Genomic DNA, 13,532 nt, shown 5'->3' on the forward strand with positions numbered 1-13,532 from the left:
TCTGCGAGTGAGATCGCAGGACCTGTTCTGCACATGCGCAGATCCTAACCATCGGGTTAGCGTACATCTCTGAATGAGGCCCATAGTCAGTAGCAATGGCATTAAATGCGGAGTACAGCTGTACATGTCTTGTTCAAAGTGACTAAATAGAATGTGTTACGGGCTGTTGGTAATCAGTACTGTACGAAGAGGTCCGATCACTTCTGGCAAAGTGAAGGACTTGGCTAACTAAAACTTCCTCAACTACATTTTTGGGCCACAACAATATGGAGGCTCCGAGAGAGAGCCCAGAGCCTGGATCTTTCCCCAGCATAGGGTGGCCAAGGTATCTTTAGGGCTTAAAATATGTGGATGGCTTAGATAGACCCCCCCATCAATGTCCCTGACAAGTGCCCTGTCGGACAACTGGTAGTTGCGGCCCTGTTGGTAATTGATAGCAAACTTGGTAAATGTGAAATGGTGAATAAGGGAATCCTTGGCAGGTGGTACAAGGTGTATATCTAGGCATTACCAATACCAGGTACTAAGGTTGCTTAGGGTCACATCCACTGAAATAGTCTGAACCCTTAAATAAGAACCCTAGTCACATATGGGGCGGATGTACTAAACATTGCATCCGTGATGCCGTACATACCGCCCATTATCGGGTACATACTGGCGATATCGCAAAGGACAGCTTTCCTGGTAAGAGCTTTCCTTTGCGATAGACGGACTTCCGTGTTTATCACCCAGAAATCCCTCTGATGTTCTTTCTGCGCATGCACAGAAGGACGCACGCACCGCGGAGGGAGCTTGGAAGCATCCGATTGGATCCCTCTCAGGGGGCGTCCCGAAAAAAAAGCCCATAGGCTTCTATCGGGTAACGCCATTTCTGCCCTTAGGGCATCCCACCCATAAAGTTTTAGTGTAAGTTATAGTTGTAGATGACCACACACAGAGCTGATTCTACTGTTTCAAATTCAGGCGGCTGACACCCTTTGTATTGGCGGAAATGCTGTCACTTTAAAAATATATATCCTACGTGACTGTTAATCAATATTTATTCCTACAGCATATGAACATGTACAATGGACTCTCAGAATAAAAAAAATACAATTTGAAAATTCTAATATTTAAGCTAAAGGAGGACATTTATGAAAACTAGTGCACAGGGAACAAAGTGGTACTGCATATAGCAACCAACCAGATTCTGGGGTGGATACAGAATGAGTACTATACTAGTTTGTTGTAGCATATCTTGCCAATAGTGCAAGTGTATTATTCATATTGTACTTTCCAGAACAGCCAGGAGGCTCCCCAAAATCGGGTGACGCTCTCAGCCACTCTGAAAAGTTGGCAAGAGTCACCCCCAACCCTGCCTACTTTTAGACCAATGACGCAACTTGCATGGAATTGTGTTATGATGGCCCCACCCCCCAATTCTCAATGCCAGTAATCGTAGTATTGTCCAGCGGGGCGCAATGATGCAATTGTGTTGCCATGCCCCCAGTACTGCCCACTTCTTCTGCGCCATGCCCAACAGAGTGCCGACCAAGCTGCCCCCTCTCAAAAGGGAGAGCCTAAAGGTCAGCAAGTATGGTATTATTAGCTTTTATTATAAGGCATCACAAGAATCCTGTAGCACCGTACCAGGGAATAAAATTGACAACATTATACATAAGTACAGACTAATAAAGGCAGTATATAAATTCACATAGATGCACATTACTGTGTGCAGTTAGTATAACTAGGTAGAGTATACCATGTGAAAAGGGCCCTGCTCATGACAGAATACAATCTATAGGGGATAAGGCATGGGTGGTCCCAGGAGGTGGAGGGGGGCGATCAGTGCAACCCCTTCAAGGTAACACTGCTTACCTGTCCACTGCTGCTGTATAGCAGCGCATTGACACATTGGACAGGGTGAAAGAAGAGACTCTTGCATTATAATACCTCAACCCTAAGGGGCATACTGGTAGGGCTATATGGTTCTTATCTGCCATTAAATTCTATGTTTCTATATTTTTATAATGTGCCGCTGTGCTCCTATACAGTGGCCAGCGGTAGTGGACAGGTACCACCTTGCATTGATTTCATCCCAATCGGTGCAGGGGTATATCTTCAAGTGTGGGAGGGGCAACCACATTGATTGTCCCTCCCCCTGGATCTACCCCTGGGATATGGGTAGAAACAATGGGGAGAAAAGGGCAGAGATGGAGAGAGGTGGTGGTAACTGGTGCTGACCAGGCACGATCTCGTAGTACTAGAAATTAATACCTGTGCTTTGTGGTGCAATTGTGGGAACTGCATCATTTAATCTGTAATTTTACTAGTGCAGCTTAGATAATAAATACATAGGGGGCAATTCATTTACACACCAGAACCTCGCAGCTAATGGAATAGGCCCCACAGAGCTGATTGTTTTGCTTTAATTTCACAACTTTCCCCAATGTATCCAGAAGTGCAGCAATGGGGACATGGAAAATGATTACACTTTGTTTTTCATACCTCTTCCAAAAAATATACATGATATTTATTGTAATGTAATGCTGATGTCAATGGCAATGTCTGTAATATTTTGTATAAAAATGAGAGGTCAAATGTTAAAGATGGGCTATTTTGTGTTCTCACCTAAAGGGATCGGGAAAAGGTATCGTACAAAGTGTAAAATGAATCGGAAATAGTATGTTACTTACCACAGTGGTTTATTGTGTTACATAGGGATAGATGCTAATGCAAACGCAACTGCAGACTCTCTCGGATCGCAGTTGCTAAAATGGGGATGCCCACTGATAGCTTCATATATTCGTACAATGATGTGCACCAGTGTAAACATTGGCATCATCGATGCACATCAGGCAGCTGTGAAGTATGTAAGTCTGATCAGCCGCAAACACAGCGCCTCTCCTGACACGTAGAGAGCTCTCATGCTGCGAAGGAGATCGCAATGGTTCATTTATGCATGTCCATGAAACGGCGTTTAATCGGTCCGACACGCCTGCATTCTTCTAACCACACACCCCGTTACCTCCCCCAAAACCCTGACTTCCAGCACCCACTGCGGCGCGTGTGTCATTAACCGAGGGACTTCTGAGTCTCAGACCCTCATTTGCAAAGGTCCGCTCTTACAGAGAGAGCTGTCCTTTGCGCCTTCATTCTTGCATACCGGCGTTACTACATTACCGAATGCGATGCGTCAAGCATCCTGGCCTTTATCCATACTTGCCGACAATCAGCTCCAGTCTTCCGGGAGGGAGCTGATTGTCGGCTAATAGCAGGGGGCGGGGCCGGCCATTGGGGGCGGAGCCGGGGCGGGGCGGCCATTTGGTGGCACACTGGGGGCAGGGACGGGGACGCACAATCGCGTCATCGTGACTCCGCCCCCTCTTCACAATGCTGTTATTTTCAGCATTGTGAAGCAGGGGGCGGGGCCACGATGACGCGATTCTGCGCGAATTGCGTCACCGGGCCCCCCGCTGCGGGGTTTTCCGTTTTTTTCAGGGGGGAGGTCGGGAGGGTCGCAAGCTTCCGGGAGGCTTGCCTGCCTTTCCGGGGGGCCGGGAGCGGCACCCGAAAATCGGGAGGCTCCCGGCCAAACCGGGAGGGTAGGCAAGCCTGCCTTTATCAGATCCATAGATCACTGAAGCTTGTAAAACGTATACACAAAATCAATAGAACAAAAATATACTTAAAAGTGACCCATCTTTTTGTGGTGCAGTTATACCATCCAGTATGCCACAACATATTTGTAGGTCATCACAACTGGTTGTATGTGTTGCAACTTGCAAGGATTTAGGTGTTATAGGAGAAATGTATGAATATATATGAATATGTTGAAATAGGTCAACTATACTTTTGTTATTGCTATAGTAGTAAGCCATCTTTGTACAGAATGTATTAGTTATCACCATCATCAAAAGTTTTGGGTGCCACTGTTGTACTAAATGCTATAATCTCCAAGCAGCATTCATTTTATATATGAGATAATAATAATAATGCAATCTCTGGTGAAGATATGGATAACAGGTAAACAAGGAGTTTTGTGACCACGTGAAAGCACAAGGCTAGGTGGGTGCCTTTATAAATCTCAGGAGATTCTTAGGTACCTTATAACAGTCTATAGTAGGGGTGCATTATTCCTTATAATACACATATTTTAGTAATGGACACTGAACTGGTGACTGATGACCAATTATAATGGATGACATCAGATCTTACTGTTTATACAGATATTATTTACAGGGATTTTTATACAAATATTATCATTACTTGTGCATCAAGTCTTATCCTTTACTTCACTAAACTTTGCATCAACTGTTGTGAATAGTGTAGCTTGTATAAGAAAATATAATGCATTTGATTAATGTGTGCATTTTAACTAATAAAACACTGGCATAAGAAATACAGACTTAACTGATTTAATTGTTCTGACTTTACTGCAAATACCTGTAAAACTCACCCAAATTTCTGGCACTCCTGGTAAATTCTCTCTTCCATCAGTCTGGATCCAGGACTATAGCTCAGTGTGAACTTCCTGTTCTCTGTGTGACCTCTTGTCAAACTCTTGTCATACAGGTCACAGTTCCCAAAATCTTAACTGTATCAATGCAGTTGCACCGCACAGCTTGCAGCTAATGGAAGCTACACAGATCGTAAGACTGAGATACCCCATGTTCAGTATTTATAACACAGATTTATTAGCTTGTTAAAAAGAACATTACATATGGGACTTACATATTAAAGGGTGAAATATTTTTGTTATATTATTTCATCTAATTTATGAGATGGTGCTAGTAAGACTGATTGAGAGCTCATTTTTAGCACAGTTTCATTGTTTGATTTCTCTTCCCCAGAATTCATTTATTTCATTCAATAACTCTTCTGTCATTCTAAAGCAGGGCTGGGGAACCTTTTTTCTGCCGAGGGCCATTTTGATATATATAACATTATTCGCGGGCCCGGTGCAGGCCACCCCCCCAGGGCCGTAGCTAGGGTAGTGCGGCCGGTGGCATCGCACAGGGCACCGCAGGTCAGGGGGTGCTGTTTGGGCCTGTCAAATTTCTGTTTATTATTATTCTCACTTGTAGCTTCCTCTTATTTCATCCCCAGCATATCCTGGCCTCACCTATCTCTTCCCTGGCCCTTCCCCATGAGGCAATTTCCCTTTTTTGGGTGCATTATGTGCCTTTGAAAAATTAGGGGGGCACCAATGCTCTTTCTGGTACAGGGCACCAAAAAGTCTAGTTACGGCTCTGTACCCCCCTCCAAGTGACAGCACACGGGGACGGGGTTACAATCGCTGGTGATTACAGCAATGCCCGGAGCATCCTGAGGATGCTTCCGGGGAGCTCTAAGGGCAGCGGTGTGACTGTCTGTAGCATCTTACGGAAGCTCCAGGCAGCACTGCTGCATAGATTCTGGCTGCAGGGTGCCATTCTAGGCACCCTGCTAGCCAGATGAGGCTAGCAGAAAAAAAGCTCAGAGGGCCAGACCAAATGATTCCGAGGGCCGTACATGGCCCCTTGGGCAGGAGGTTCCCCATCCCTGTTCTAAAGGATGTGTTTTCATCCTCTTTAGGCAATGCTTAGGCAGTGGTCTTGTGGTAAAGACTGGGGCCATGCAATGGTGGAGCAGCAGCTACAGAAGGAATCTGCTATTGTTTTATGCCAGTGGCCGGTGTTCCTTCTGGCTAGTCTCTGACAGTTTCTGGAACTTGCCCTCATGTATCTAACACCTACAATTTTACAATAGATTGTAAGAACTCAGGGCCTGATTCAGAGCCGGACTTTTTGACCAGAGCGCTCGCTCTGAATCAGGGCCCTTCTACCTAAAATTGGAGCGGCCTCCTAGCTGCTCGCATAGCTGTGGGTGACCACCCACAGCACATGCGAGCGTCCATGATGATGGTCGCGATGGTCAAGACCATCGCGACCATCGGACTTGCGACGAGACCCTTGCGGTAGGGTCTCTTTGCCGCAAGCCCTGGAGTGCTTTTGCCTCTATCAGAGCCAAAAGCACTCCCACTGACATCACTAGTGATGTCAGTGGGGCCGGACCCAGACGGTAGGCATTCCCATGGGAACGCCTCGGTCTGGGCAGCAACGCCCCCGGCACGCCCACCAAAGGGGGCGTGCTGTCACTCACTATTGACAGCACGCCCCCTTTGGTGTGAGACCCATAACGACGGCTTGGCCGTCGCTATGCGGGTCTCGCGCATGCGCACGACGGAGCTTCCTCAGTCGTGCACATGCACACTAGGGCACCATCGACCCGCTTGCGAGCACTCAGCGCTCGCGAGCGGGTCTAAATCAGGCCCTCAGGCCTTTACCTTTTGTCTATTTGTGTACAATGAAGTGGGTATGGCTTAAAAAAAAATTGCATTCACAGTACATTCCCAACCACCTTACGGGAGACTTGTCTATCCTTCCAGGAGTCCAGTAGGTCTCACACTAATTTGGGAGCTTTCAGGACATTCCTCATGAATAGGCAACTGTGTGTAAGGAACCATCACAATATCGGTTAGGAATGACAAGTGGCACTGCAACATCACCCTTGCATGACAAAAGTATACTGCATAACTTTTATAATATACGTTCTTAAGAGCTACTGCTAATGGTCAAGCCAATGAGAACTTACCTGCATCATCATCATCTTACACAAAAAAAGCATAGGGCAACACTCTTATATAGCATTTAATGCACGCACAGCATTTCCTCCATAGATCAAAAAAAACAGCCTCAATATGGACCTCCTACCAAGCTTTGCACAAACAAAGTTTGGATTTGAATTTCTCTGTTGGTGCTACATGTGCCATGTTTGTTTGTCTGTCCATTGACTGGTGCTTCATCCCTCACAATTGTACCTTCGTCAACCAGCTTTGTCCCTCATGGCCAGTCCCCCAGGATCTGTTGAGTCTCTGAGAGCTACACCAGCATGGTGGTTCCCCTTGGAGCAACCAGCAAGAGTGGAATATGACTGGCCAGATTTGGTCTGGACCACATCACTCCACAAGAAAGATGATCCACACTCCACCAATGTTTCTGCAAGTAACGTGGTTGCTGAGTCTCCCAGAATGTCATACTAGCAGCAGAGACTAGATCTAGTGCTGCTCATCTCCTTACAAAGAGGATAGGCAGGCTTTATTAGTAGTAATTTGCTTGCCAAGATCTTTCCATCTCTCTTTGGTCCATTTGCCAGTGTGTAGATAGACCGTTACTCACCCCATCCCATCCCATCAACTGCAGAAGATTTGTATTATGGCCCTCATTCAGAGCCGTTCGCTATTTGCGTTCGTTCGTTCAAAAACAAGGGGTGGCTATTCAAATGATCCGTTCGTACATTGCAGTCTGTTCACACCTCTAAGTCTGAACGAGCGAGCAAAACATACGCTCGTTTATTTGTTAAAAACGCCCCCTGGTCGCTCGCACCATACGTCATGTCCGCTATTTATTAGATTAATCGAGTACATCGAACAGGATATGAACTGCTCGCTATTCTTGTGGTTGGTTTTTTCAACCGCTATTTTGCGAGCAGTTCTGAGTTAAAAAAAACCAAGTGACATGGTCAATGACGCTGCTATATTAATTATGCACACCCATAAAACGCCCGTTTTGACCTTTAAGCACGCCTGCGTTCTGATCTCCACTCCCTGTTTTCAAGCACCTTCCCCTGTTACCACCCACATACGCCTCATTCTGTCACTCAAAATAGCAGGCACTCGCTATATTGCGTACAAACGATTTTCAGCCGCACTGACTGGTTCGCGTATGCGTACTAAAAACCGTACGCATGCGCAGATGTGCGAACATCGCTCGGAACGAACGTACTGCCGCTAGCGAGTGGCTCTGAATGAGGGCCTATGTCAGCTGAGCATATTGAAGAGCCTAAGTAGCTAGAGAGGCTTTGCTGACTGAGGATGAGAGAACTTGCTGCTGAAAGATGGACTAACACCTTTATTGTGGCCACTAAGACCAATAGAAAAAAAAACAGTCCTCAGAATTTAAAAAAAATTAAGCTATCTTAAACAGCGATACTTATCGGTACACCATGACTTTGTGTCTATGGGGTTTGCTCCATTGACACAAAGTCCTTCTTAGGATCTGTAACTATGGACAATTTTAATATATTAGGAATGGTTCTGAAAAATAACAGCTAATGGCAGTAGAAGCTGTGGATGTATGACACAAAACATCAGCATGGCAAAGAAAGATGATTCCTGCAAGATACCTACAGCCTGGTCAGTGTCCAGGAGGAGGATGAATGAAAGACAGCTCAAACAGTCACCAATCATGTGCAATGTTCCACCCATTATCCAAACAAATATGATTTACATCTTTCATGTGCTACTATCAGTCTTCATTCACCTATATGGTATACTCATTTTCTACAGAACATTTGAGGAAATTCCCAACCAGTTGAGAGAGTTATTGCAGAGGCTCCTGGACAATTAATTACAGTATTTGCTAAATTAGGAAGTGTTCCTTCAACCAGTCTAGATTGAGCTTCCTGTTACACATTATTTCAGCTCAGGGAATACAATTGTAACTAGAGCTTTCTGCTGTAATTGATTGGTCCAGAGAGATCATCAGGGCAATTCAGTGGTTTGTGAGGTTTAGCCACTACTACTGGTCCTTTTTTGGAATTTCTCAAGAGTTGTTAGAGCTTTATCCACCTTGACCAAACAGGGGACTCCTATGAACAAATTAATGTCTGAAGAACAAAAGTGCCCCTCTTGTGGTATCCCAACACCAGCCAGTTGGTACACGGTATGCATTTTAAAATTTTGCATTCAAGAGTGGAGCCAGATCCGTGCACTCCCAGACTAAAGACGAGGACCTCTGTTACTCCTTCATATTCTCATCAAAGAGGTCCTCCTGCACTAAAGTAAAATTTTAACTAAGAAAGTTGCTGGATATCTATGACGCTCACCAAGTAGAGGCAAGATTCCCCATCTCTGTGCTCGCTCGCTACAAGAACCTGTGGTATATTCAACTGACACAATGGGAGCTATTTCTAATAAGGTCTGGCTTCAATAAATAGATGACAGGAGCTTTGGATGCTAGATGGGGACCATTGTGGCGTGTGGACTTGGGGAGATGTCGCACCAGCAAATAGGGCAACTCCATGACTAGTCTGCCCTGAACAATGCCTGGTTGAGTAGAAAGGAGTTGTCACCCCCTTAACCACTTAACTGATGATTTTGTTTTCAAAAGTCACCTCAAAATTGTCTTTTTAAAAATTTTAATTTAATCTAAAAGCATATTTTTAAATATTTTTGTGAAAAACAAAAATATGCCTAGTGGTGTCGAGCGACACCCAGGATCCATTGGTCCCCATTGTCATACTACCCCCCTCCTAGTGCCAATATATTCCCCAGTGGCAATAAATGTACCACAGTGGCATTGGTCCTCACCCTCCAGTAGTAACTGAACCCCTAACTAAATTACCCTCAACCCCCATGTCTGCAGGATGGCCCACAGTGGGCACAGTTAACCTCCTGTGACCATGAGTTACCCCCTCTGTCATTAACCTTCTCTGTCCCCAGTTTAGAGATCAATAACAGGCATGAAGTTCTCCTCTTTGCACTTTAATTTAAAATAACCAGTCTGCGCATAAGAATGCCATTCTCACAGCATTCGGGGGAGCAATTTAGGCAGTGATGTTGGCAGTTACAGACGGCTACATCACAGCCTGGGGACTGGAAGAAAAGGCGGAGATACGTTCTGCACATATGCAGAACAGATCTCCTCTGAGAATGCATGCGCAGTAGACTCCGGGCACACTCTAGTGCCCAGAGTCTATTAATGCTCCGGTGGCCGGCCAGCCGCGTCAGTCGGCTGTAAGTTGCCGGGAAGAGAGGAGGGGTCCTCTCTAAAGACGCCCCTGGCCTAATGTGTCCAAGAAAACATATTCCATATGCACAGATAATGGTTTTCCAATCTTTGACTGTCCAGTTTTGGTGACCCTGTGCACACTTTAGCCTCAGTTTCCTGTGTGGCTTTCTACTGCTGTAGCCCAACCATTTCAAGGTTCAACATGTGTGTTCAGAGTTGCTACACTTATAACACATGCTTATTTGAGTTACTGTCTCCTTCTACACTGCCCATTCTCCTCTGGCATCTCTCATTAACAAGGTGTTTACCCCAATAGAACTGGCACTCACTGGATGATTTTTATTTTGCCACCTTTCTCTGTAACTTGCAAAAACTGTTGGGGTGAACTTCCCAAGAAAGTAGCAGTTTCTGAGATAAATCTCCCTGTCTGGCATCAGGAATCATTCCATGTTCTGTCACATAGATCACAGTTCTTTCCCATTCTGGTGTATGCTCTGAACAGCAACTGTACTTCTTGACCACGTCTGCATGTTTTTATGCATTGAGTTGCTGTCACATGATTGGCTGACCATACATTTGCATAAAAACAAGTCAGTATACAGATGTACCTAAATAATGTCCACACATAAATTTACAACTTTTTGATCCGAGGCCAGCATTGCCGCGTGACGGGGTCATACAGCCCACCAAGAGCCACTGCAATCTGCCTGGACTAATATGCAATATATAGCACTAAGCTTTGTTTATCAATGCCTATTTTCCTATAGACTGTAAGCTTGTGAAAAGGGCCCTCTTAACCTCTGTCTGTCGGTTATATTGTCCAGTCTTGTTGTGTTATCGTTCTTTTAATACAGTTCCCAACAGCGGTGGCCCCTACCTTCTTAGATGAGGGGGGCTGCTGCCACTGAGAAGGAGAGGCTACAGAAGAAAAAACTCACCGGCTACTGGCCGGGTCCCACATGCTCATGTCACCGGCTTCCCAAGGGCTGATTTGTCTGCAGCCCCAAGGAGCCGGGTAGGGCTGGCTGAAAGGCAGAGGAGCGGCTTCCTACTGGAAGCCACTCTCTACTAATAGCAGTCCAGACTTGCAGTCCCAGGGGGGGTGTCTCCTCCCCAAGACTGCTTGTTGTGTATCTGACTGGCAGGTAGCGCTTCCAATGGGAAGCCACTGCCAGTCACAGTGGGTGGGCTGCAGCCCTGCAGCCCCTAGGTAAAATCCGCCACTGGTTCCCAACTGTAAAGAGCAATGGATTATGCTGGCACAGTGGTCAGTCCTTGGTGCAGAGTATGCGGCCCCCCTGGACCCACAACACATGTGCACTGCACACCAATGATAGAACTGCAAGTTGACTGCACTATCGGCTCCCAACTTCAATAATTGGAGTGTTGGTGGTAGGAAGGGGGGCAGTTGCCCAAAACTGGACTTACAACTTTAATTACAGTAACTGTAGCTTCAAATGCAATTTCAAACCTGCAGATTTATTTCTTGAACTGAACAGTTGCAATTCTTTGTATTTCAGCGTGTGGAAGATCAGACTTCAGAGATGTTCAGACTTGTGCTCATTGGGGTCCTTTCCCTTATAGTGTGCTGCCATGGAGCAGGTAGGGGACATGTTGGGTGTTGTGCAAAACCTTGTTTTAATCTTTACATAATATTTTTGTTGTAGAAAACATACTGTTCATCTATGCCTGTAGTGACAGCGCCATTTCACTGGTGTATGTTCCTTTACCAATATTTACAATTTGCATACATACATTGGGTGGGATGTACTAAAGGAAAAATGTCGTAAAAACCCTGTTTTCTGGGTTTTTACAGCATTTCCGTATGTACTAAACCTCAGCCACCCTATTATTGGTGTGGAGGGTAATGCCAGAAAAACCAGCGTTACCCTATAGAAGCCTATGGGCTTCTTACCGCACCCCGCACCCGATGCTTCGCCACCGCCCCGCAGACGCCCAGCGCTGGCCCCCACTCACGTGACTCTCCATGGTTGCTGGCCGTGCTCCTCCTGGGTCCTCCGTCTCCTCCTCCTCCTAATCTTCTGCCGGGTGCAGGGAGGAGGGGGAGGAGGAGCCCGGGGCTTCCAGCACAGGTCACCAGCTGGAAGTTCCCGGGGCTCGGAGGGGGCGTTGTCCCACGGAGACCCCCTCACTCGGCGTCAGATTTTCAAAAATTTCCAGCAGTTTCATTTTGTTCTGTGTCACATATGTCACCTGGTGGGCTCTCATCATCATTATCATCACCATGGATTGTTGCACCAGCCCTCCTGCAGCTGCACCCCTCCTGACAGACATGTATGTGGCTGTGTCCAGGTCTGATGTGAACATGCCCTTACTGTACTTGGCTTGGCCCCATCTTGCCTCGTAAGTGTAAGATGTGTCTGCATCTGCATATGGATGTTTGATCAGACTTGTTTCTTGCACATGCGCAGTATGTAAATGAGTATGTTACAGTAAACAAAGGGGCATAGGTCCAACTCAGCATCAGACCTGCTACCTGGCAGGTGCTATTTAAACAAGATACTGACCAACATTCAGTTGTGTGGGTGACACTAACATTGAAGAGTGTAGTCGTTACTAATACAATCTACCGATCATTTAAATAACTTTTTTTCTTTACTTTACAGTGCACTGGTGCTACGAAGAGCCTGAGTGTGGTATGTGCTATTTTATACTACTAAAAATACTTTCATGGAGACACAGAAATATGTAGATCTGGAAGATGACTCAGTAGATGCCAGAACATTGCTTCCTGATGGCAAGCTTTGCTTAACACATATTGCATTGTCAGCTCTAATTACTTTTACGTTGCACTAATTAACAATTAACACTAATTTGAGGTCTCGACAGTAGGACTGGGGGTGCAGCCTTGACAAAAATGAGGATATATAAATACATCAAATCCAATTTGAGTACTGCAGGACTCCAACACCACCTAACCCCCTACCCCTCATCAATCAGGTTAAATCTCCTGATTGCGGGGCTGCTGCACAGTCCTCTAAAATGGGGACTATACCTCAAAAAGTGTGATGGTTGGTAGGTATGGGCAACTATGGGATGGTCTACCCATGTACTAAGCCTTGGAGAGAGATAAAGTGGAGAGAGTTAAAGTACCAACCAATCAGCTCCTAACTGCCATGTTATAGGCTGTGTATGAAAAATGATAGGAGCTAATTGGCTGGTACTTTATCTTAGTCCACTTTTACTTTATCTCACTCCACTTTATCTCTCCCCAAGGCTTAGAACCAGGGTTGCATAAAATTGGATTTTTAAAAAAAAAATCAAAGCGGATTTATTTTATTTAAATCAGATTTTATTTATACAATTTTTTTTTAAATAAACGTTGAAAAACGTAAAACGTTTACTAAAAATTTTTTTTTAATAAAAAATCCTATTTAAATCCCAAAAAAATCTGCTTTAAATCAAATAAATCCATTTAGATTTAACAAAAAAAAAAAAAATCCGATTTTTATGCAACCCTGCTTAGAACACCTTGTGTGTTTCCCTGTGCCTTATGTCTAAATTACCTTTGTCACATGCAAGTACAATACTTCTATCACCAAATGTTATATTTAAGTATGCGATTGGCACATGATCTGGATTTCCATTGAAATGAGCAGGAAGACAGGGTCTGCCCAGTAGGTGCTGCAGGTACACATGCACGTAAAGTGTCAACCAGAGAGAGGCGTCGTACAACAACATACCAGTACGACAAAGTCA

At 45.2% G+C, this 13,532-nt stretch overlaps 1 protein-coding gene across 1 annotated transcript in view; it reads right to left on the minus strand.

Moving 5' to 3' along the window:
• Nucleotides 1-4,476, minus strand: part of LOC148525182 (uncharacterized) — a 47,325-nt gene extending 42,849 nt beyond the window's left edge. The window contains exon 1 of the mRNA XM_088471132.1: nucleotides 4,439-4,476. Coding sequence (XP_088327258.1) covers nucleotides 4,439-4,476 — 38 coding nt within the window. The remainder of the gene's footprint in view (nucleotides 1-4,438) is intronic.
• Nucleotides 4,477-13,532: the final 9,056 nt, after the last annotated feature.

Source organism: Taudactylus pleione, unplaced genomic scaffold, assembly GCF_031769625.1.
Source record: "Taudactylus pleione unplaced genomic scaffold, aTauple2 ptg000110l, whole genome shotgun sequence".
NCBI lineage: Eukaryota > Metazoa > Chordata > Amphibia > Anura > Myobatrachidae > Taudactylus > Taudactylus pleione.